Below are 24,808 nucleotides of genomic sequence, written 5' to 3'. Positions count from 1 at the left end.
CAGCTGGAATATTTTGAATTTTTATGTCTTATGGGACTAAAAGAAAAAAGTCTAAAGAAACCTTATTTCTAATTATTGCCTTTTTAAAAAATAGGTTGAAGTAGTTCCTAATATTAAATCTCCTCCTTAGCCTGCCGCAAAGCTTAGTAGCTTCAATCATATTTTCTAGTTTTATTGCATAATGTTTTTCCCCTCCCTAAAGCATGTGATGAAGCTGCACAATTGGCAGGACTGGAACTTGCCTAAATACCCCCGATTCACAAAATAAAACCATGGTGGAGTCTGGCTCTGCTTTACTTAATATAGCTGGGCTAGACAGTGAGCACTATTCTTCCCTTCTCCTTCCACACCCTTCTCCAACAACACCCTTCACCATTTGCCTCAATGACTGAAGATGGTTCGTGGATCACAGCTGTGGCTGGATGAATGGGAATTTATTATTCAGTAGTGGGCTATCCCAGACCATACTGCTCAAAGATCTTCACATTCATCTGGTTTCTGACTTTTTGTTTCTGTTTTCTAAGCTGATGATTCTTGTGAGATCTTGCCTGCCTGTCCCTTTCCTCTGACTTCACGTATGTCATCCAGTTTCAACAAAACAGCACATTAAACTTTCAAATACAATCTCAAAGACAGACAATTAACCCAAGTGCATGGAAAAAAACACAGCAGCCAGGTGAAGGAGACAGGTCTGCTGAAGCTCTTGTGGAGCAAAGAGTTGGTCTGTAAGCTTAGCTTTTACTGGCCAACACAGATTTTTGTATAAACCCTCACTGCTGGAAGAGTTGCTGTGACAGCTCCCTGAGAAAGTCTTCAAAGAGAATTGGTGTGTATCAGTCTCAGTACAATTTGGCCTCATAGGGGCAGAGCTTGTTCTCAAGCTTCCCTCATTCCCCATCCTCTTACAGATCTCACAGCGATGTCCTACTTTCAAAGAGAGTTTGGGACAGAAGTCAATGCCCAAGTCACTTCACAGCTGAATGGCTGGGAGGGGTGAAGTTGTGGGGAAGGTGGAGCTGCAGATAGCTGACTGGGCCAGCTGTGCCTTGCCCATACTTCTTTTTAATCCGTTTAATGCTGTCCTTTAACGTACAGTCAACAAGCTGCCCAGGGCTTTTGTACAAATCTCTTAAATTATTAAAACTTTACTTTGACCTCTTATCATTACAAACATAACTTTTCTAAAATTCATCAAGAAAACTAAGTATATTTCACTGGCTAGAGGAAATATAGCTTTTTATGCAAAGCTCTCTAATTTTTTTTAACATTATGAAATACTGGATAAAAGGATGATGATGAACTTCCCTCATGGAGCCTGTAGTCTGTGTGGCAGTAAACAAGGACATCAGAGAGGCTGCACTGACAGTGAGCAGAGCTTTTATAGGAACAGGGATGATTGGTAGACCAGACATTCACATAAAGCTTCACTCAGTAATCTGTGAAGACAGTGTTCCAAGAGGTCTTGTCTGCTGATCTTCAGGGATCTATTTATCTAAATTAAATCGGTTCGCTCTATCCCATTGCATACTCAAGTGGAAGAGCTACTTTAATGCCTACAGTAACATAGCTGGTGATTGTAAATCTCTGCTGATGCTCAGCATAAGAGTAGAGAGCTTGTAAATGTACAGATCTGACTAGATGCAGCACTTCCATACCAAAATTTGCATGTTTCCAGAGATTTCAAAGGTTTCAAGTCTTCGCACCATGTTTTCAGTCCCTTGTGTCTTAGTGGTAGATTTTTTAACACTGGTACGTTACATAGATTTGGATTATGATAAATCATGAAATTTAAATTATGAGAAAGTAGTTTCAAGTTCCATCCTTTAAACTTTATAAAAATGAGGTGTTAAAAATAGACCTTTTATGCAAGACTTTTTTCGTAATTCACTTGTAAGTGGTCTTCAAAAGGTTTTTCTGCCTTTGAATGTATTTTGCTCTTTTCTGGGCAGAAAATGATTTGCAATTTTTTTTCTCTTCTTAAGCTTTGAAACATATGCAATAGCACCACAGCCTTCCCTAAGTACTTACTGCTTCAAGTATACCATCATACAAAGAAAGGGGGGGGAATAGATTAACTTTTGGAATATTACTTACAATTGGTGCATGTCCTCCAAATTAAAATATCCTTTCCCAGGAGGAAAAACAGTGGATTCTTTCCATGCAAATTTGTATATAGCATTTGTAGAAATGCTAAAAGAGTAAACTCACATGCTTGATAGGGTTAAAAAAAAAAAAAAAAAGGAAGAAAACCTGCAATATTTTGGTTTCCATTCTGAAAGAATATGCAAGTTTTCCATAGTTTCATAGCTGTCGGATTCTGCAGGAAGACATAATTTATTCTTTTCTGTTGGTGAATATGAAAGAATACATGCACAGCTTGCTATGAAAATTTGTTCACTGGGATGGCTGGAAATCTGTGGCTTTAAAACTGACAGATTAAAAAATGACCATGAGAGGAAAAAGGAAAGGAGATCATAATTGATTCTGTTTTCTTTCTCTGAACCTCCATGCATCCCTACCAACACACAACGTGCTAACTGTCTTTAGGGACTCCTCACACTATTTTCAAAACATCTCAAGCCCTCTGCCTCAGTGTGGTATTTTGGGAATCTCTTTGAACTTGGAGATACCATTTTGACTATGTTCAGGGGACAGAGACTGTGCTACAAGTGTCCACTACCTGATGTTATAAAGTACCAACAGCCACATAAATTTGTGGTAGTCGGAAAGGGAACAGTGAGTAGCTCTGGAGGAACCCGTTCTTCCAGGCAAGCTAACAAACAGGACGCTACTGAGGATTCAGGCAGCTGAGGTAACTGCTCCAGTGATTAGGTACACAAAGGAGGCTGCATCTTTCTACACGGGAATCCTTCCAGCAAGGGAAGAGATAAAACAAGGACAAGGCAAAGGAAAGAAAACCTGCTTTCTCTCTGAGTAAGTTCTAGAAAGCTCTTGTTGTGGCAAGGGGATTTAACCTAGAAGTCTAATATTTTTTTTCTCCACAAATCTCTTTTTATTTCCTGTGCTGCCTAGTGGCTTTGACAGATGAGTCGTAGCGCATCTTGCTGCATCAGCCTTAGACACATATCTGCCTGCCGTATTGCTCTGCAGGTTATCAGCTTCACAGCAAAGCTGACAGACATCTCGGCTGGGGAAAGCCAGTGACCTTGGGAGTGGGAAGGGAAGGAAGCCATGGAAAGGGAGCTGAGCTAAGACACTCGTGCAAATCAGGAGGAGGCAGATGGTCCCATGAAAGTCTGTCACTCTGCTATCGGCTGAGTGCACCCTGTACCACTGCACTGGGCTGTTGCAGGTGAATGCAAATCAAAGCTCGAAGAACACGGTGTCATCGTTTTTAAAAACTCTGTGACGCTTTTTTTCTGCTGTCAGGGAATCCTAGAAGAAAACAGCTTCAGAGCCTGGACCAGTGGTTTCCACTGCCCAGAGATGTGTTAGGCATGGGGTGTGCTTCAAATTTTTTCCATGAGATCTAGGTAGAATTTTTATATTTTTGACCAAAGTAAATGTAATTGCTGAAATGATTACTTTTTTAATATATATACACATATATAATTCAAGGTACCCAGAAACTGAAAGTTGTGTGTCTTTTTTCTGTATCTCAAAAAAGCCTCCTGTTAAACTTTTGAATCTTTTCAAGCCACATACCTTGTCACCTCTCTGACACCCACTCTAATTTCTTGCTTCAAAATGGTTCTAACCCAAGATTTAGTCAGGTAAATCCATGTCTTCTGTCTTCCATATTTGTTTCTTGACTTTCCATTTTCCCACTCTTGTCAGCTGCCTTTTTTATTTCCTGCCTGGTTTTCCTGGTAACTTGGTGAATAGCAGAAAGAGATAAAAGAGCCCTCCTCCCAATGACTGTCCTGTACTCGTGGCTGTGATCAGTGGCTCCCACCTCTCTCCGCACTGGTGAAGCCCCAACCAGGTCTCAAAACCAGCAGTGAGAGATACAGAGCCTGGGGAGGGGAGAGCATGAATTGCAGGGATGTGACGAAGCCTTGAGGAAGCATGTGGCCACAGTGCTCAGCACCTCCACAAACCATTCTGCTACTAAAGAAAAGGGCCACGGTCATTTTATAACTTGGCAACCCTCTCATGTGACACAGCATGAAGGACATGAAGCTTGGTAGCAGCAGATGGAAAACTGAAAGTTGCTGCATGGGATGTGTGACTAACAGGTGGACAGAGCAGCATCTAATGCAGAACAAGCAAGTACAAGTGAAAGAGTCAGACCAGTGGAAATGTGTTATTTCAGACAACAAACCTTCTCCAAGCATGGGAACAATAGCTGCTTCTGTAAAAATAGATGAGAAAATGAAGGTAAAGCTTTGTAATGATGTGGTAGGAGAAAGGGGAGATGGAAAGAGACTAAGACATCGATGTCAAGAATAGTGCCTGAAACACAGAAACAGCAGATACTGAGTAATAGAAAAAAAAGGAAGAGGTTTATTTTGTCTTACATTTTTTTTTAACCTAACATCTAGGAGCAGAGAGGGAACAGACTTACATGACAAGAAGACTGGCATGAGAACTTATGAGAACCGTGGTAATTTTGGAAATTGCTCAACATTCTGTAATTTAAAAACACATAGCTTGGGGAACATTTGATTACAATTTGTAGCAAAGATTTGGGTGGGGATAGTAGATTTCATCCTAAAGCTACAATCTAAAACATTCATGGCGGCAGAACCATCCACAGAATACTTAATATCTGCCTAAAGTGAAAATTAATGATCTGTATAACCCTGATAAAAACATAGCAATTAAATAGAAAGACATACTAAGGAAATTGCAGACAAACCTGGAAAAAGTCAAGAACAAGCCTGTTTGCTTTTAATTATATGAATGACTGTTAGACCACATGCCAAAACTGAGTTGGCAATCTGGAAGATACTTTGGCAAAACTATGATTACAAGTTTGTTCTTTTCAAAGTACTCAATGCTTTATGCTCTTACCATATGCAACAATATTACTGCCCCCATGGCATAGCACCAGTCCTGGTACCAGTGAGCAAAAATTACCTTTACTGATAGTCAGGAAACAATGGAAAGATCTTGTTAGCAGTAAAGATGAAAACCAAGAGATTGACAGAGGATGAAGAATGGATGGAAAGGGATCCCTCTTATGCCATGCTGAATCATCCATTGTACCTTATCAGGTGCTAATTATAACCCTGCACAAACTGATAAGTAAAGACCTGCCTATTAGGGTCAAACACATAGAGAAATGCTTGACATGACACAGACATCATTATAGGAATGCTAAGGAATACAAGCGCCGCAAATCTGAACCTGTTATGCAGGTGAGCAGATGGCCACTCAGAGCACAGGCAAGAAACCAAAACCGCAAGCTGCCGTTGGACTGCAGGTCACTTAAAGCAGCTACAAGCTTGGGGTGAGAGTGGAGGAGAAGAAACCAAAACTGCAAGCTGCCGTTGGACTGCAGGTCACTTAAAGCAGCTACAGGCTTGGGGTGAGAGTGGAGGAGAAGAAACCAAAGGCAACTGTGGAGTAGTAGTAGAAAGTGTCATACAGTGACATACAAATCCTGGGGAAACTCTTGAAAACTCTCAGTTAACAGCTAAGGAAGAAGTCAGAAGTGATAAGATAAATGGTTGTCTGGAAATAGCAGCAAGGTAAAGGAGCAGAAAAATAGCAAGCTGGAAGCAAGAACCTTGCCAACAGCACAGTGCACTAGAGAGGCTTTAAACTAACTGCTGTCGATCCAGATGCCAGCATGGTGGGAAAGAGCACGTCCCTTGCACTGAGTAGACACTGGCCTCCTCTCCCTTCCTTAGATCAGCAAGCATTAGCACTAACTAGAGGAGCAGAAATATCAGGAGCTTGCTACGAGTTTAACAGAAGTAGCGTAGCTTGTGGGAGGGAAGCAGAGATTCATTACCGATGGGTATGTGCCCCGCCTGACCACTATCTGTCAAGGGTAAATATTCCTTTAGTTATATGGTCATGAAGTTCATAGATATTGTAGTGTGAGCAGAGCGTTGTACCTGGACAGTCCCTGCCCCTGCCCTTCTTATTGGAAGCAGCTTGTTTTTAGATCAAGGCTATCCTCATGTAGTGCTTGGATTAAACTTCTCCCACTATTCTAAGCCATCCAGAAGGACCCTGAGCCTGTTTCTACTTCATGCCACCTTCTGCACCTGTCCCTCTCAGTTTTACCATGTGAACCAAATACCTTCTTCCTGCCACACTAATCTTTGATTTGGTTTATTATTTTATTTTTTTTAAACTTTTGAGGGTGGCTGAGGAAAGGAGGTCTGGAACACACAGAGATCCTGTCAGGGGATACCTCAGAAGTCGGTGAAACTAAAACCAGCGTGATGACCAAATATCCAATTATTTCAAAAAGCCTATGTTAAGGAAGTCTTTTTAAGGCTACTTCTGTCCAAATTTGCTGCTTCTATTTCCAGAAGGAATTTGAAAAAATAAAGTGCCTTGGAAGTAGAGGATGCAAGTCTTTATTTTACAGTGAAGAATGTAGATTCTGTCACTTCAAAGACTAGAACCATGTCCAAAGGGGTTTCAGAAAAGCTATTCTCACACTAAAACATTTTTCCTAATACCTTCCTTTGTTTTTCAGCCTGTAGTAACACGTGCACCATAAATGAAAGTGGTGTGCATTTATTTGATTAAATGCTGCCATTTCTGCAGATGAAAACTTGCCAGAATGGTCTTGTGTGCATAAAAAGTAGTTCACCAACATTAAAGCTTGGTTGGTACTTGAATTGCATTTGCAAATCTTTTTGCCCTATGTTAGTTACAAAGTCTTGTGCTGGCCCTATGACTTTTTTCCTAAATTTCTGCTGAAATTTGTACAGAATCTGTGCAGTTCACATAACCCTCAAATGACAACTGTTTTTTTACACAGAAAAATGGCTTTGAGCATAGGGAAGCTTATTTAGAAATGACTGTGCTAATGCATGCAGTAAAGCTCTCTCTGTTCTGAAGAGTCTTCTTAGTGTCCTCTTTATGGGGAATGTCATGGACTTTAACAAACACTTCTTTAATTTTCCAGCAATTTGTCAAGATCTGTATTTCCTCCCTGTGAGGAAAGTATCTTTTCAGGTTTCTATAGTGTAGTGGCTTCATGTGTCTGTCAGCTGCAGCCATGCTAACCACAACAAATAAGTCGATAGATGTAGTGTAAAATGGGATTCTCAGGTGTTTCTCAAAAACATACAAATAAAAACAATACGCTTTAAAAAGATAAAAGGTTTCCTGTTGAGTTTTACGTTTTGCTTTTTATAAAATGTTCCTGAAGACTATAGAGTGCTCTTAGTCATAATTTTAGTACAGCTCCTTAAAACCACATGCAGGCATCTCAAACTTTTCAATAATGCATTACTGTCAGGCTTAATGTTTTGTTACTGAGCAGTAATGTCTGCTTCAGAAGTAAAAATGCATATCTACTTGTTGATGCAGAGATTTAAGCAGGGCTTCCTCAGGATACTAAGTTCACCATAAAATAATAAAAAGAAATCTCAGACACCCTTTATGAGAATGGAAGCTGTCTGGTGAAGTCAAAAAAAGAATATTACTGTACACAAGGCAAGGATTTTATAACGTTCAGCCGAATTTCAGAGTTTCGATTTAAATGAATATTCACATAGCAGTGTTCTATCCTAATAAAACGCTTAATGTCTGAACACTTTCTGCCAAGGTTCCACGCAATCTCTTTTTCTTCCTATTCCATCAATGGACAGAATGTCCACTTTATGACCTTCTCGGTACTTGCACTGAAAGACCCTAGAAAGAGTCAAACAACTCCAAATCAGAAGACTTGACAGGAGAAAGATGTCTGTATGGTAGAGGTGTACATGTCTTGAAACTCTTTGCTGAGTTGCAGTAACTAATAGAAGAGCAAGATGTTTTGCTGTAGACGCTCAAGTCTTCAGTTCCCCGAAAGAAAAATTCAGTAGGTGCAATAACCTGTTTTCTGAGCCAAAAAGTATTCAAAACCTACAATTACAAAAATTACTACCAAAAGGTGGTCTGCCACTTATACAAGAAGAATGACAGAATGGAGGCCGTGCGGTATCTTGGGCACTTCAAGCTACTTAAGAGAAATAAATTCTCTCCATGGTTCTGCCACCTCTGTAATCAGTGTGGGACCATCAAAGTTAAAAGCAATGGTTTATACAGCTTGTTGTAGGCCGCCAGGCTTTTAAAATTAAAAGCTATAATACAGGCATGTCCTTTATTGGTTGAACTCAGCACATAGAACACAGAATATGTGCGCTGGCCTGTATGGCACATCAACATGGGATATGTATGCAATATGAAGGTCTAGTTACAAATACATGGGTCAACTTCTGTTTTCATTCACACCTCCTTACTCTTCAGAAGTTTTTAGAACTTAGATGTGGTACAAAATATAGTTTTTGAAGAACCCAGAAAAGCAAATCTGTTAAAGTTTGGAGTTATAATTCAAATTCTGATATGACTATTGTTAACCAGAATAGTTTTTAGAAATTGCCTTTTGCATTGATCTTTCCTTCCTAAACACAAATTCTTAAAAATGCAAATATTTCAAATTTTCCATACTGCTGCAATTAAATGAAATTTTCCATGTAGGCTGTATTTAAATCAATTAGGGTGCAATTAAGGTTCCATTGTTGCCAATAGCTTCTAATTGTTCTGTAATAGACTACAGATAAGTAAATGGAGCCCAAGGTAACTCAATTACACTTCTTTGTCTGGTAGACTTACTCTTCTCTATTACTTTACATGAATTCATTTGTGAAATGAATGGCTTTCAGGACTCAGTGGCAAAAGAGAGAATGTACCTGTGTCAAGGTTTCTCTTGGGCAGAGTCACTAGTGTGAATGCCATTGCTCTATGAAGACTGCATAAGTGGTCAGCAGCACTTAAAAAGGTGCCCATGGCTCTGCTGTCTTAATTTCACTACTCACTCAGCATTGTGAGAGGCGTATAGAAATCTTTAGAGCTCAGAGACATCTGATAAAACCTCTTGGTCTGTCTTCATTTAGCTTGTGGTACCCTTAAGACACTCCTCTAGGTGAATGAAGACAGCACAAAGAAAAGTTCAGTGTTGTGTTAGGGCTGTCTTTGCATTGCAAGAGCAGCATATGCACCTGTGAGATTAACTGGCAGGTGCATCCAAGCTGTGTTGCACTGTTCTGGTATGCTAGTAAGTCTGTCCTTAGAAAAACAATGGCTTTAAAACAGATAGCATATCACAGATCATTAGAAGTAACATATTATGGCATTCTCTGAGGGTTTTTGCTTAGTGTTTGGAGTAAAAAGATGTCTTACATATTAAAAATTCAATAAGGCACCTAACTCCTCTGAAAAAAAAATAGTATTTCAGGGATATCTCTGTTACTCTCCCATTTACTGTTTTAGGAAACTAAAACTCAAGCAACCAATCAAAATCCTGTAAAGATCACTCCAATTATGCCCAAACAACTCATTAAAATATTTAAGGAAGTGTTAATGTAACTCTCTTCTTATAAATGTTGAGATTTTCCAAATATGTGGAAAATCTAAAATGCCAGTTGGAAGTCTTGAATCCACAGTATACAAAGCCTTCCTCAGTGTATGTTTATTTCTCACAATGAAACCTGAATGGGTTCTTAAATGGATAGTGTTTACCTTAATGCTTAGGGCTTGAAGGCTTTCAACATCCCTAAACTTAAAAACAGTTCTTGTTAGGAATCCATGTACCAAGTGAATGCCAGATAAGACAGTGAAAACATGAAGTATGGTTAAGAGAATAGTCACATCTGGGGCTGGTATAAGCTGGTATAAGGTTTGAATTTATGTAAACTACACAGTGGAGGTTTTGGTCTTTTATTGGCAAAGTTAAAGTAAGCAAAGCAATGCAGAAGAGCTGATGTGCTAGATCACCAAAAAAAAAAAAAGAGTGTTTTAAGGGCTAAGTTTCTTGCCTGCAGAGTAAATCACCCTCGATATCCATAAGTCATTGACTGCTCCTTTCTGATGCAAGGTGATCTTTCTTGCCTATTGCATAAGTTTGAAAAAAGACAGATTGCTCTACCTGATTCTGCTCCAATCCTGCCCTGAAAGCTAAGCCATTATGTGTCCTGCCTGCAACAAAAGACAAAATGCTACTTCCCTGCTGTATAAAATGATGGTGTGTGTTTACCCACACCCTTATATGATGTCTCTCTTTCAAAACAGCCATTAGGGAATGGCTCCAGAAGATACAATAAAAAATTCTCAATCCCTAGTGGATTTTCAGGATGTTTCTATGACTTCCTAGTGCATGAGCTTCTCCAGAGAATGCCCTTTCAATCCTGAGAGGGGGACAGAAATGCTTACAGGTGGGTCATGTGCAAGGGGAAGCTCCAAAATGAGCAGAGGGGGCTGGATGGCACAGTGCCAAAAGTTCAGATAATTTGTGGGGCTGCAACAACAAGCTTTTGAGGCTGCGGGGTGTGTGTGGGGGAAGCTTGCTCTTGTTTCATCAGAGGATAGGCATCAATAGAGCCACTGAAATGGCCCAAATGATGCAGCCTGTGTTTTGTGCCGTGTCCAACACCTTGGAAATTTCTGGGGAACGCACTCTAAAACCTTAGCACAAGTTCTGCAGGGAGTGGAGAGTCGGGGAGGTGTAACTGCTCAGAAATTGACTTATTTTCACCTTCTAGAGGCACTCTGTGGAGTTTGAAATGACTGTAGCCTGTATTCAATAGGGCTGCCCAGGTATAAATGTAATAAACCAAATGATTCTTCCATCAGTTATTCCTTTTTGAACTCTCTTCCCAAGATACTGCTCTGGGCACAAGGAGATTTCTGTAATAAGAGTACCCAGTGGAATAAGTGGTAATTACACTGTCTAAACATAGAAATAGATCCTTGTGCCATCGGTTCCAAAACTGATAGGAAGCCTTAGTCCAAATTTCTGAGGGTTTTTTAGTTTTCATATTCCTCTAGCACTGCAAGACTGAAGATACACACAGGGCTGCACGGATTTTCTTGCTCTGCAGCTTATATGAACTACCTGTCTCGTAACTTGTATAATAAACAGTTGCTGTACCCTCGGGTAACTTTCCTCAGCTGCAGAGTAGGGACAGCAGATGTTCTGCAAAATTAAATCCTTCATGATGACGGGATTGCTCAGAGGGCTTGTCAGGATTTAAAGCTGGGCCGGCTATTAACCCCGTGGCAGATGCTCTCTGTTAACCCTCTCCACCCCCCCCAGGGAAAGGGAAAAGGGAGAGAGACTTATGGGTTGGAAAGTTAAAACAGTTTTAATAAACTATAATAATGAAAAAGAGTATAGTAAGAATAATAGAAAATAATCAAATATATACAAAACCAAGATCGAGAGCTTGGAAATCCTCCTCAGGCAGAGTTGCTCCCCCCAGCACAGGCAGAGGGGAAAATGCAGTAGCTCCCCCCTGCCATCACACCTGCAGGCTTTTAACTGGAGAATTGACAAAGCTGGTACCAATCAGTGGGAGACAAGAGGGCCCCTCCCTCCTGGGCCCCACCTCCAGGAGGCAGTGGGTTAGTGATAAATAGGAAAGTGAGAATGACATGTATGGGATGGAATATCTCGTTGGTCAATCTTGGGTCACCTGCCCTGGCTGCTCCTCCCTGCAGGTGCGACCCCCTTTCTGCTCTTCACTCGTAAGCAGTGAGGAATTTAGCAGTGACCTTGGTTTCTTTAAGACTAATTGGCCTGGTTTGGGCCAAACCAGGACAGGGCTGTAATACCTACCCACCCCCAAGAGAATGAGTCAGTCAAGCAAACTAGAATACTATTCCTATTTCCTATCAGCACAAACGGATATCATAACACTGTTAGTAAACAATGTCACTAAATGGAGGCAAAGAACCAGATGCAAAACTGGTAGAAGAAACTTATACCTGTGTTGTGATGGTCTGAGAGATCATATAGAGTACCAAGGAGAAAAATTATTTAGTTGGACAAAGGCCCACCTTCACTACCTGTTAGTTTTGCTAAGCTAGAGGGTCTCAGAAAGAATGAAAATGTTGAAAAAGCTAGAAGGCAAACTGAGATCTTGGAGACTGTATGTGCAATTTGTACAACTGTCCTAGAAGGTCTGCTCAATATCAGGTCACAATATTCTACTCCTTCACAGTTATGTGCTAAGTTTCACAATTACAGAAAAATAATTTATCTCATCAGACTGATTTGCTGAGTTAAAGATTCTAAATTTCTTTTTTGTGCCTTGGACCAAGGTACTAAATATAAACCCTCTGTCTACAGTTCAGTCTCTAAATATAGCCAAGAATTAAGATATTCCTGCTTCAGCGTCCTAAATCATCTAATGGAATCAATTACAGTTTCGTGTAGATGACATCTGGTGTTTGCAAATACAACACGAAACACGAAATCCAACCAAAATAAGCATGAAACTGAAGTTTCCACCCATCCTACTTCATCCTCAGTAAATATGTTACTGTTTTGCATCATGGGGTGGATTTTTCGTATTTCTTCTAGACTTCAACTTAGAAGCTTTCCAAGAGGCTGTAACACAAGCAAAGGGCTGATAACTTTTACTTCAGCCAGTGGTTAAGCCAGAGGAGTGAACATCGTTCGTGTATTCACTGAGGACGCTGCCCCATTGCTTGGATTTTCAGCCTTGCACTTTTATTGATCAGCATGCCAGTCACGCCAAGCTAAATACCAGTTTGCATTGTCAGATACAGCAAGGTTCAGAGTGAACATCAACATCAGCTGTGGAAAGGACAGAATCTGAAATGGATTAAATAAAACTCTGTCCCACCGTGCCACTAAGATCTTTGCCTATTATATATGGAAGCTAAGGATAGTCCCACTACACAGCATCCATACTATCAACCCATTTCAAAATATACCCTCTTGCAGCACTTTCCTAGCATTATAATTAATGTTTTATCCTCCTGTAGCCAAATATACTGTATTAGGGCTAGAATGCAAAGTATCCCTGGATGTAAGTACACAGGATTTTGGGGAGGCATTGTTTTTTTCTCTTTCTTTTTTTTTTCTTTCAAATACAGCCTAAATAGATAAATATAACTGTACCTGCAATCAAGGACTGCCCTTTTCCTCCTCCAAATAATGTGAAATCAGAAAGGGGATGGGTCATGTCCTCCCTGTACTCCAGAGCAGACTCAGAGCATAGCAAAGCAAGCAGTCACACGCTAAGGACTGGCTAGGCTGTGGGCTCTGAGCAGCCTTGGAGGAAGCCATTCCTCCTGAAATGCTCGACAATGAAGACTCATGTTTCCTCACAACTCCTGTTGCTACTGTGCACTGCCAGACTTGCAAACCTCCAAAACTGGTGGCCATGGCAGTGCATAACAAAGGTGAATGCTGCAGAATTTTCAGTGGTAGAGGTTGCTGGGCAGAGTTGAAGATGTGAACCATTCCTGTGAAACCACACTTCTGACTCTGCCCTCCGGACATTGGGAATTACAGTCGCAGATTTTACCTTTCTGCAGCTGCACAACTCCCATCCGTTTCACCATTGCCTCCTGCCAGCGCGAGCAGGGATGGAAGGACGTGGTCCCTACGCTCCCCTCGCCCGCCTGATGTTCTGTTTCCTCCCTTGCTCTGGCCCAAGTGCTCGCATCTTCCCAAGGTGAACGAGACTGGGACTTGAAGCAAGTTAAAACTAATTTTATTTTTTTTCTTTCTCCTCTGGATTAATTTTAGATCATGCCTACTCTTTTATCCAGTTCACCAAGTACCTGCACAAATGCTGCTGCCACCACAGAGAAGGGGACAGCTCAGGTGAGGGAATAGTGACTGTGAGCTGTGCAGGAGAAAAGGGAGAGAGACATTTATTTCAGTAGCAGCGGCAGCTTGTGCTGTTTTAAAGTTATTGTGAAACTACAGCAAAGTCACCAACTGTCCTCGTCATGTCTGAATGGATAACCTTCATCTTGCCCTCTTGTATTTACAGTGCAACAGATTCTAGCCATAGTACATTTTATATATATAACTAAAATTGCGTAAGAAATGCGTGACCTTAGGTACGCAGGTGGAATGCATGGGATGTTTTCATTCCAAGATTATAGCCCTACAAATACCTAAATATGGGTAATTCCACTGGTTTCTGAAACTAATAAATTTTATGGTTTTATACAAATGTTTCTAGAATCTCTATCTTTCTTACAAGAAACAAACATTCCCTGTGAAAATATCTGGCTTTAATTCCTTTAACCATAGTCACTGCACTTGCTGAAGCAAGTACCATTCATAGCATGACACAGCTATCTATGAAATAATTTAACCGCATCATGCGCAGTCAGCAGAAGTTCAGCACTGTCATTTGGAGAAAGTGACTCCATACTGTCACTCACTGTCTGAGCTACATGTTATGCTGCAACACTTTTCCTTTCCTTCCTATCTGTTGTAAAAATATGGGCAGTTTTTCAATTATGTCAAAGTATCCCTTGTTAACAACACATGTTTACATTTGATAAAAAACCTGTTTTTTTATTATGTCATTTTGATCAGCAACTATAAACCATCAGAAGTAATATCAGTAGCATAAGCAGGTGCCCTCACCACAGGTAGTTAAATGGTTCTTCATTGTTTAATTTGACCAATCACTTCAGAAATTACTTGATTCTACTCAGTGACAATGTACAGTTAGCTATGCAAGAAGCTGAAATAACCACCAGCCTTGAGTTTTGCAGCATGAGTTCAAGTTCTGAAGCTCAGTATCCTTGCTACACATTGTGGTGTGTAAACTGTTTATAAGGATGCTATTACAGAAGAAGAACTTCAGGAGTTTTAGCAACCATGTAAATGCAAACTCTCACAGCTGCTGCTTGAATGCATGTAGACAGATCAGCACATCTCTCGTTTGTCTGTGCATGATGTATCCAGGTGGCAAATCAACCAGAGCCTGCCTTTCCCCAGCACTCCTGGCTGAGCAGGATGCCCTGGGGGTGTGGAGCACAGCACATGCTGCTCACACCAGGCCATCTTCTACCTGCTTGCGTTTTAAACTGGGCTCCTCCCCACACTAATCTGTTAGTACTTTTTCAAAGGCAAAGGTACTAAATTTATTCTAATTTATATATACTTGTAATAGCCATTACTCTGGGAAACTTATAGTTGTTGTACAAAGATGATGTGAACCATTAAAAGGATCCTGACATCTAAACCTTCCCAAATAACATAACTGAGCACTAAATGTTTTAACTTCTTTTGAAAACTAAGTAATGCATGGAATATTACTTCCAGCTGCATACTGCAAGTCACTGGAAAGAAAAATATCTTGGCCTAATAAAACCTAGGAAAGGCTGGCAATGAGCAAGAGAAAACCTTCTGTGACCAGAAAGTAGTTCCAAAGTTAGAAAAGTATTTTGGTAACACATATTTATTATTCATTTTATTTACAGAGAATAACTCTTAAGTAGCAAACCTCTCAGTTATGACACTATAATAATCTTGGCTCTTAACAGACAGCTATTACTGCCTGTGATATAATATCACTTATATCAATTTTGTTGGTCCAGCACTAACCAGAGAAGTCAAAAAGTAAAAAAAGTAAAAAAGAACACTTTCCAGCTCGTGCTTTAAGTGAATAACCATCCCACTGTATTTTTAGTACAATGGAAAGAGCTGTGATAGTCATATGGTAAGGAACAACTCAGTCTCTACCAAGTGCTACACAAGCTGTGTAGCTTGCTGTTCAAAACGGTAATAAACAGTCCTTTTAGTCCAGCCAAAGCAATAAGAATACATGTGATTCAACGGCACAGTAGCGTAAGTGTGTCACTAAAATGTGGCCTTCTGGAAACTGCTTTTAACACAACAGAACTATTACTTGGCCAGCACAGTTGTTGGCCACATGCTTTTGTTGCCACGAGCTGTGAGAATCAGTAGAATCAGAGATTTCTGTAGAAATCTGAATGTACTTTATGATGGTCTGTAGTAATTCTGTACATCTCTTGTGTCTGTGTTCTTATAGCCACTTGGGCACTGAAGTACCTGAAATGAGAAAGAGGCAGCAGTCACAAAATGAAGGAACATCAGCTGTGTCTCAAGCACCTGGAAACCAAAGGCCCAACAACACATGTTGCTTTTGTTGGTGCTGTTGCTGCAGCTGTTCATGGTACGTGCTGTAGTATATTTGATTCCATATCCACCACAGATAAACAATGAGAATGGGAAGTGCCAAGCACTGGGAACATGCAAGCTTCTGGGCGAGGATTGCTGCCAAGAAGCACAACTTAATATTTCACTTAAAAATTTGATTAAACAATTCCCTGATTTGGTTGGACACCTTGTGAGGGGGAAGAGGAGAGAATAGTAAATTCAAGCTATATTTACCCTACTTAAATCATAATTATACGAGGAAATTTCAGTTGTAAAACTAATATGTGTGAATGAGAGACATGATACTGAACATTTTATAATTTGCATTCAAAACATTTTTTTTTCTGCTTGTACTTTTGATATTGCAGTTCTCTGCATTCAGGAAGGCAAAAGGGAGATGGTCGTAAATGTGAATATATGGTGACCTGTTTTACTACTTAGTTGTTGAATAATATATATTCTGTAAATCTGAAAACATAAGCCTTAAATTCCACTTTATCTTTTAACTGGTGTGGCATAATTTTAGTGGAAAAACCTCAAAAATTGTGGCTGCTTGTCTCTTTTTAAACAAAGAGTTCACTTGGAAAGTCAAAGAATTAAAGACAGTTTCAGAAATAGCTTTAAATTCTCAGTGTCTTGAGATGCATGAGGTCTTTATTTCTTATTTTCATGAATACAGTTAGTGTTAAAATATAAAGTAATTGACATGCAGTATTGTTTGGAGCCTGTGCATCCTGTAACATACACAGTTCAGCCTTTTTGGAGTGACCATTCCTCTGTATATCTGTGTTATTTTCACTTGAATCAGCCATTTGGCCCCAAACTAAAATCTGAGGCTATTTGCCCCTAATATATTTGAAAATACATACCGGCATATATGCACCAGGCATCAAATGGGACAGCTTTTTCCAAGATGCCGCATCCTGGAGGCAGTACTGGGGTAGACCTGCCTTGGCTGTTACTTCCAATTTCACCTAGAGGCAGAGGATATTTGGAGCAAGGATGAGTGAGAGCTCATGCTTTTACGAAGTTACTTTGCAATGTGTTCAATACGTACAGCAGGGAGTGTTTTAAATGTGAAGAAAAGGGAGGATGTTTTGCCACTGTTATCTCTGCTTTGTGACAAGGGCTATGCTGTTACAGACCAGAGGTTCATTTAGCTCAGTATCGTGTTCAGGAAGTGACCTGTAGCGGATGCCACAAGGAAAGCATAAAACAAGTGGACATGCACCTTCTCAACCTACCCACAGCAAAACTCCTCCCAACTTCTGGCAATCTGCAATTTAGGGACTTCCTTATCCAGAGGTTATTTCTGTATGTTTTATAGCCCTTGATGGAATTTTCTTTCATTAATTTGTCAAATCATTTTCTGAAGCGACTTCCTGAACTCATCTAAAGTTTTGGCATCCAGAGTTTCCCATAGCAATAAATTCTACAACAGACCTGTGCACTCTGTGAACTATTACTCCCTTTTATTTGTTTTAACCTACTATATGTTAATTTCATTTGATGCCTCCTTGTTCTTATGATTGTGAAGAACAGTGGATAATTGTTCCCAGGATGATCAAGATTTTATAGAGCTCTCCCATATCCCCCTTCAGATGTCTTTTCTTCCATAGTCTTCTCTATTTTAATCTCTGTGATACGGAAACTGACCCGGACTGTGGTTTACCCTTACCTCTCTTCTATCTATCCACCTACCTTGTGTGTCTCTATGTACCTTTCCATTCTACTATCTGCTGTCTGAGATGTGTGCCTCTATCTGTTGCAGTAGTCAAGACACGGGTGAACCATGTTTTGTGTTTGCTCTTGATCTTTTATTATTAATTCCTAGCATTCTGCTTGCTTTTTAACAACCCCCGAGATGGTGTTTTCATAGAATTATCCACCATGACTACAACATCTCTTTACTGAATGAAAATAAAGCCCATCATTGGTGCATGTACAGACAGGGTTGGCTTTTGCCTTGCGTACTGGAACATGAACGGCCATAAAAGCATCAGTATAATTTCTAAAACTTAAAGACAACTGATTTTATTTTTTAAGCAAGCTGTAGCTCAAGAAGTCTTATTTGACAACTATACTCTATTTTGAAGCTTTCATGAGCTTTGTGACCCTTGGAGTGTCTCCACTCCTTAGAATGCAATAGCATTATACATTTGAACAGCTTATGCATATTAAATCTAAATTAGAGCAATTATTACTTTAAAATGTAGGATGTCCAGCTGCTTTAGTAATTGTTTTTTTCTGTTAATAACCTGTCTTTTGAGGTTTTTCAGGGCTTGAGGGATTTTTTTTGGTAAAGTAGATTAGACTGAGCATGGAGAAATCCTGTCAATATGTAAGCTAGTTTTCAGGATTATGTCAAAGAATGGGTCAAAGGGGATAGTGACATCACTTGTGTTTTCTAAAATCAAAAAGGTAGAACAGATGATGTAATAAGTCTTTTCCAGCTCTATCTTCTGTGATTCTGTAGTGGAAACTCCATTAGAGGAGAGATGGGACAAAACTTTGGAAAAGGCAATATGAAATGACAGAATCACAGAAGATGATTGAAATGTTTCAGAATCTCAGTTAAAATGCAGTAATTGGTTCTGGTGCCAAATTTATTTGGTAAATTTGAACTGTCCAGGTAGAGTATGGATCACTGTTCTTGCCTCAGTTGTGTACCCTAAAAACCTACAAAAATAATAATAATAAAAAAATACGTAACAAACTTTACCAGTGACTCATTATATAGGGGATTCTAGGCAGGTAATTTTCTAGGGTAGTTCTCTGTAATAGGAAAGCCTAATCCATAATTGTAACAGGTTCTCTGGATCGAATGTAGTTACATGCTTTCCCTAGTTCCACGGGTCTTTGTATTTGAGTAACATGAATTTCTCAAGAAATACCTGTCTAGAAACATTTCTGGATTCATTACTGGTGATGACAATGCTTTAACTGTCAATATCAAGATTAGGAGACTATTCTTCTGTTTTTCTACCAGCCTGTGTGACTGAGGACAGCTCTTATATCACTAACCTCTTAGTGCTTCAACTTCCTCACCACTCATAGAAATGGTAGGCAGGTGTGTTCAGATTTTAGTGAGAAGCTTACACTTTTATCTGTTTGAAGAGTTAGTTTAATAGTTCATATATCCGGACAAAACATTAGAATTCTAAATATATCTTTTGTGAATCATGTGATGTTTGTTTTCCTCTGTTACACTCTGTGTTAAAATCAGAATAGGCATTAAGTCTTCTGTTTGCATAACAACACAGGCAAATATTCACACCTTTGTTTGGGGAAGTAGTACCTTGCCTAACAAAGACTTGTTAAAAGCAAAAAATTAGATCAAAAAATTATTCAGTACATCTTATTACAAACTTTTTTTTCCCCCTCAAATAAGTTGTTCTTAAAGCTAACAAATATTTGGAGTACTTCTCCATTGTTGCGGGATAACCTTAGTAGGCAGCTCAGCCCCATGCAGCTGCTCAGCCCCATGTGGCCGCTCACTCGCTCCTGCCCAGTGGGATGGGGAAGACAATCAGAAGGGTGAAAGTGGCAGAACTCATGGGTTGAGATAAAGACAGTTTAATAGATAAAGCAAAGCTGTGTGCACAAGTAGAGCAAAACAAGGAATTCATTCACTGCTTCCCATGGGCAGGCAGGTGTTCAGCCATTTCCAGGAAAGCAGGTCTTCATCACGCATAACAGTTACTACAACTGTAGTAGACAGACACTACAACTCCAAACCTCCTTCCTTCCTCCTTCTTCCCCAGCTGTTATTGCTGAGCATGACGTCATATGGTGTGGTCTATACCTTTGGTCAGTTGGGGTCACCTGTCCCAGCTGTGTCCCCTCCCAACCTCTTGTGCACCCCCAGCCTGCTCACTGACAGGACAGCATGAGAAACAGAGAAATCCTTGACACTGTGCAAGCACTGTTCAGCAACAGCTAAAATATCAACACTGCTTTGGTCACAAACCCAAAACACAGCACCATATGAGCTGCTATGAAGGAAATTAACTCCATCCCAGCCAGACCTGGTACATCTACTAGCATCAATAATTGTCAGGACAGTAAATTGCTCAGCTTACAAGGACAAAGCAGGGCTGATTACTGAGGTTTGCTCAGATTGGAAAAGATGGAGATAAACAAGCTCCTTAAGTTGGCCATTTTATTGTAAGAGGTATGGTCAGGATGTTGCCCAACTAGCTTAAGCCCTGAACTGGTGCCTGAGCATCAGTAGTGAAGGAAGCAGACCTCCTCAGTGGTGAAAATAAAGCGCTTCTGAAATTCCCAACAGGAAAAGCTTGTCCACTTACCGCAGAGGCAGATGATATATCCCTTTGGAGATCTTCTATAGGACCTTCCTCTCTCGACTGACCAGATATAGACTTTAGGCACTTGCTTCAGGAAGACTGCATCACCTAAAAGCATCTAACAGATCAGTACCAGTCAGGTACCTAAGGTGCTGGACTGAATCTCACCCTGTATCTTAAGCTTGCACAAAACACCATTCCGATAGAGGACAGAAGAAAAGGCTTCCTTACTAGCTGTCATTTCAATGACTTGGGTATCCTGAGAGTTGCAAAATTTGCAGTAAGACTCCTAACATGACAGTCTATAATTTCCTCAATTACACTTTCTCCAGAGAGCTGCGCATTTAGTATTTAGTGCTCTGGCTTTACAGGTTTGAGCTCAGCTTAGCGAGGTAAGGGTAGAAGCCTGCTATTTCACCTCCCCAACCTTATTTAGAAATCCATTACTCCAGCTTCCTGAGCAGACATGAAGCCAGTCATTCTCTTGCAAACACTTGTAAATCACATTCTTCAAAAAAATTCTCAAGACGCTAGCACAGGGAGGCTGGCTATTCTGCCAGTTGTATTTTGCTTCCTCTTTTGTCTCCCACCCATAGCAGAGTCATATCTTTTTGTCCTCTCTTTCTTTCATAAGGTGCACAATGAATTTTAAAGCTGTTGGACACTGATACCTGATAATCCACCTCCTTTTACCACACACAGAAGGCATCTAACATCTGCCCTGCAAGAGACCTTAGCAGTGTGGGAGTCCAGGGGACATGAAAAGGCTTCCAGGGGATAAGTGAAGATGATCACAAAACTTCACTTTGTTCTGTAGCTCGATTCAAATGTGCAAGCTGGAAGGCCTTTACCTTAAAGGGAACCACTAAAACAACTGCTGAAGACTCTTGTGGAAGAGGGAAAGGGACTCACATGTCCAACAGCTCCGAACTATGCCCTGTACAAAAGCATGCCTGCCATTTGATTTCTTGTGATCCTTCCATGACTAGTTTCCCACACCCAAGAGATGCCAAGGAAGACAGGGTATTTGCCAGCTTGGCAATAAACAAGAGTTGGTCTTGGCAAGAAACCTCTCCCCTCCAGTTCTTATAACTTGCCTATGACTGCTGTGAGTTACGTCTGAAACTTCTTCCTGATGACCTTGTTATACAAATATTTTTCTTTATTAAAGGGAACATTTTCCTTGCATGGGTTTAGCAGTTGACTTGGGCCTACAAGAAGATATTTCTGTCATTTGTGCCATGAATATGAGATGACAGGTACAGTTCTAAGGATAATTTTGAATTATATTAATATTTTTTCTCTATGGGGTTCAATGTTTTCCTCCTCCTAACAAACCGATAGTGTACACAGCACTCTAAATGAAGAAAACAAACCAAAACAAGTTTTTTTGCACTTCCCACCTCTGTAGTACTTTGAGAAGTACTTTTTGAGAAATAATTTTTTTCTGGCATATTCAGTGTTAGTTTGCCATCGAAAAACTGTGTCTAATCCTTTCATGACTCTGCCCAAGGTAATCCCTGGGGGTCATAGTCGTGGCTGCTTTATCTTATTTAGCTATGGTAGAAAGTTTGGAGGAGAGGGAAGCAAAGAAAGGATGGAAACAAAAAACAATTTAATGCAATAAATTATAGCCACATGTTCTGAAATATGTGGAAAACAAAATCCATATTCTGCTTCCCATGCCTGTCTGCAGCAGAACTTTTATACTACTAGTAGACTAAAGGTGAGCTAGTACAAAAAGAGTCACCCAGGCTCCAGGATTTTGTTAAAGCTTTCAGCAAGAAAAGAAATCTTCATCTGTGAAACAAAAGCACTCATTTTGAAAAATATTTTTGGCTTTCAATTTTATTTTTTTTTACAAACCTAATTTTTTAATTCTTCTTTTCCTCCCTGAACACATAGGACAACAACTCTCTGCATTTTACCTTTGCAAAACATCGCACCTGAGAAAAGCAAATATGGAAATGTGCATCAGGTATTATTGTGCTCTAGTGCAGAATACAGAAGTGCAGGCTACCGTACTCTATTTTACTGAAATAGAAGGTGATATTTTTAAAAATATTTAATGGGGAAAGATGTTCCATTCTGAGCATTTTTATACTTTAAAACATCTCAGGACTTCCTTAGTTTTTATCATTTGCTGTTGCAGAGGTCAAAGATGAAAACATTCCCTCTCTTTCCTGGAGAATAATTTACTCTGAGGGATAGGCTTAGCGAGCATGGGAACTCTTGCTTTATGCATCTATGGGACAGTACCATCTGTATCATCACAGTGCAATGGGAAGCACTGGTGCTTTCTTAGGAAAGCAGCAGCAGTTCTTCTAACAGGTAGAATTTAAATCTCAATAAAATCCATTATATGACCTGTCACACAAGCTACTGTGATATTCTAGAAAATCAGTCGTAAATCACCTTGTCTCTAAGTCCACATATCCTCAGTGCTGAGGCCATGAGAGGAAGCTGCCCGGCAGACATTCCTGTTGTCGCTGGAATGCACCATGGGGTGAGTGTGAGGTAAGGATTTAAATACTTAGTCCTCAGAAGTGGGCCTCTTAAGGTTCCCTGAGCTACTTAAAATAAGAAATTTAAATTCTCAGCATTTGGAAAAACAAGCAGAAGACATTAAAAATAAATAGCTTGTCAAGTATTTTTTTCATACTTTTGTAAGTTATGTTAACAGTACTTATTAAATAATACCTAAGTAAAGCATTTCTTTTTCCTTTAAAGCAAAAGAAAGGGATGCTCTCTAAAGTTAAAAAGCTCAGAGGGAAGAAGCATGTCTTCCTAATGGATATGATATTTAATAGTCCCACTCTGCTTTATCGTTGAGACAGGGCAAGTGATTTTGCTGGAGTTTTATGGATGTTTAGGTCCTCAGGGCAGGCTGGGGCCAGGTGGCTCTGTGCATGGATGTTTACACAACTCTCCCAGGGCATCACAGCATGACCTGCCAAACTCTGGGCTTGTGCCCTTCTGTCACCCTGTGCTACATTGGCAGTGTTAGCCTAATAATTCCTGGAAGTCTGCTCTCTCCTTGAGGCAGAACACAAATATACCTCAGATGTGATTCAACACAGGGCTCATCCCAGAGCTCCAGAGGTGGCAAGTAAAGGCAGCTTTGACCACTTCCTGCGCCTCCCTGTGAAGCAGACATCAAACACTATTGTTCAAAAGAGGGGAGCACATTTCTTTCACATAAATGATGCCACAAGGTGCAAAGGTATGCTAGATGACGTCTCAGGTATACTAACTGCAGCAAACAACTTCTCCATAATTTTTCCTGCATCTGCTTGTAAAGAGTGAGTTATGAATGCAGGAAATCAAAATGTTACTGGCAAACCAAAAGGACTATAGAATTAAAATTCACAAAAAGCAAAATTTAATGTAAAAACAACTAAAGAAATCTTAATGTTAACCTGTTAAATCTCATGAGAGCCTGCTTTGGTTACTGTGGAGCCCTGTTCTAAATTAATCAAATACATCTCATCTCCCCTCATCAAAAAGCAGCCCAGAAATCCCTATTTCCAAACTCATACATCAACTTTTATCTTCCTCCTTTCTTCTTCTCAGCCCCCTGCCACCTACCTCCAAAGCGCTGTGAAAGCACAAGGTCTTGTGCAGCCTTGGAGCAGGGGCAGGAACTGTGAGCCACCAGCTCCCACAGCAGCAACAGGTTTCCACAGGTCATTTGCCACACAGAAGCAGCTTTGGCGCAGGTCATTGCTTTGTGGGACATGCAAAGTAAATCAAAAACATGCAGTTCTCAAGGAGAAAGCTGTAAGCTACATGCTGCATTTATTTCAGCAAGTGTCTGCAAAGGGGTAGTCACTAAGGTGCTGCTGGCCTACCAGGAAATCATGGTGGAAGCACAAAGATACACAAGACACTACATAGACATTCAGCATATATCAATAATTTTAAATTAATTTTCAACCAGGAACTCTGGTTTGAAAAAAACTTTAACACTGTAAACTGAGTCTAACTCCATGTAAACTGATAAATGTTTCTATTTTCAAAGGTGTAAGGCAAACTTGTTTCTCCCCGTAATAAAATAGAAGTCTAATGCAAAGAGTGGAGCAATAGCTTCTTATGCAGCCGATCTGTTAACTTTGATCACAAGGCAATGGTAGAATCCTCATTAACATCAAAACCATCCCTGGGCTCTGTGGGCTAAGCTGTCTAGTATCAGGACTTTATCCTTAATATTTTAAACTTTGAAAGTTCGCTTCATTTTGAGGAACAGATGGAGGTTCATTTATTTACTGACATTTTTACCTATCTGTGATAACACAAGCAGGTTAGAGAAGGAGTAGAACATAAACATAATATATTAGCAATTTTTTAATATACGTTTCTGTAGCTTCACAAACCAAATGCATAGATTCTTATGTGTATAATACCA

At 40.0% G+C, this 24,808-nt stretch overlaps 1 protein-coding gene across 2 annotated transcripts in view; it reads left to right on the top strand.

The window, feature by feature from the left end:
• The first annotated feature begins 15,993 nt into the window (after positions 1-15,993).
• RGS17 (regulator of G protein signaling 17) overlaps positions 15,994-24,808 on the top strand; it is a 29,976-nt gene continuing 21,161 nt past the window's right edge. For both annotated transcript variants that reach the window (XM_068408579.1, XM_068408570.1), the window contains exon 1: positions 15,994-16,112. In XM_068408579.1, the coding sequence (XP_068264680.1) occupies positions 15,994-16,112 (119 nt within the window). The remainder of the gene's footprint in view (positions 16,113-24,808) is intronic.

This window comes from Nyctibius grandis, chromosome 1, assembly GCF_013368605.1.
Source record: "Nyctibius grandis isolate bNycGra1 chromosome 1, bNycGra1.pri, whole genome shotgun sequence".
In the NCBI taxonomy this organism is placed as follows: domain Eukaryota; kingdom Metazoa; phylum Chordata; class Aves; order Nyctibiiformes; family Nyctibiidae; genus Nyctibius; species Nyctibius grandis.
This window is presented reverse-complemented; position numbering and strand designations above follow the sequence as displayed.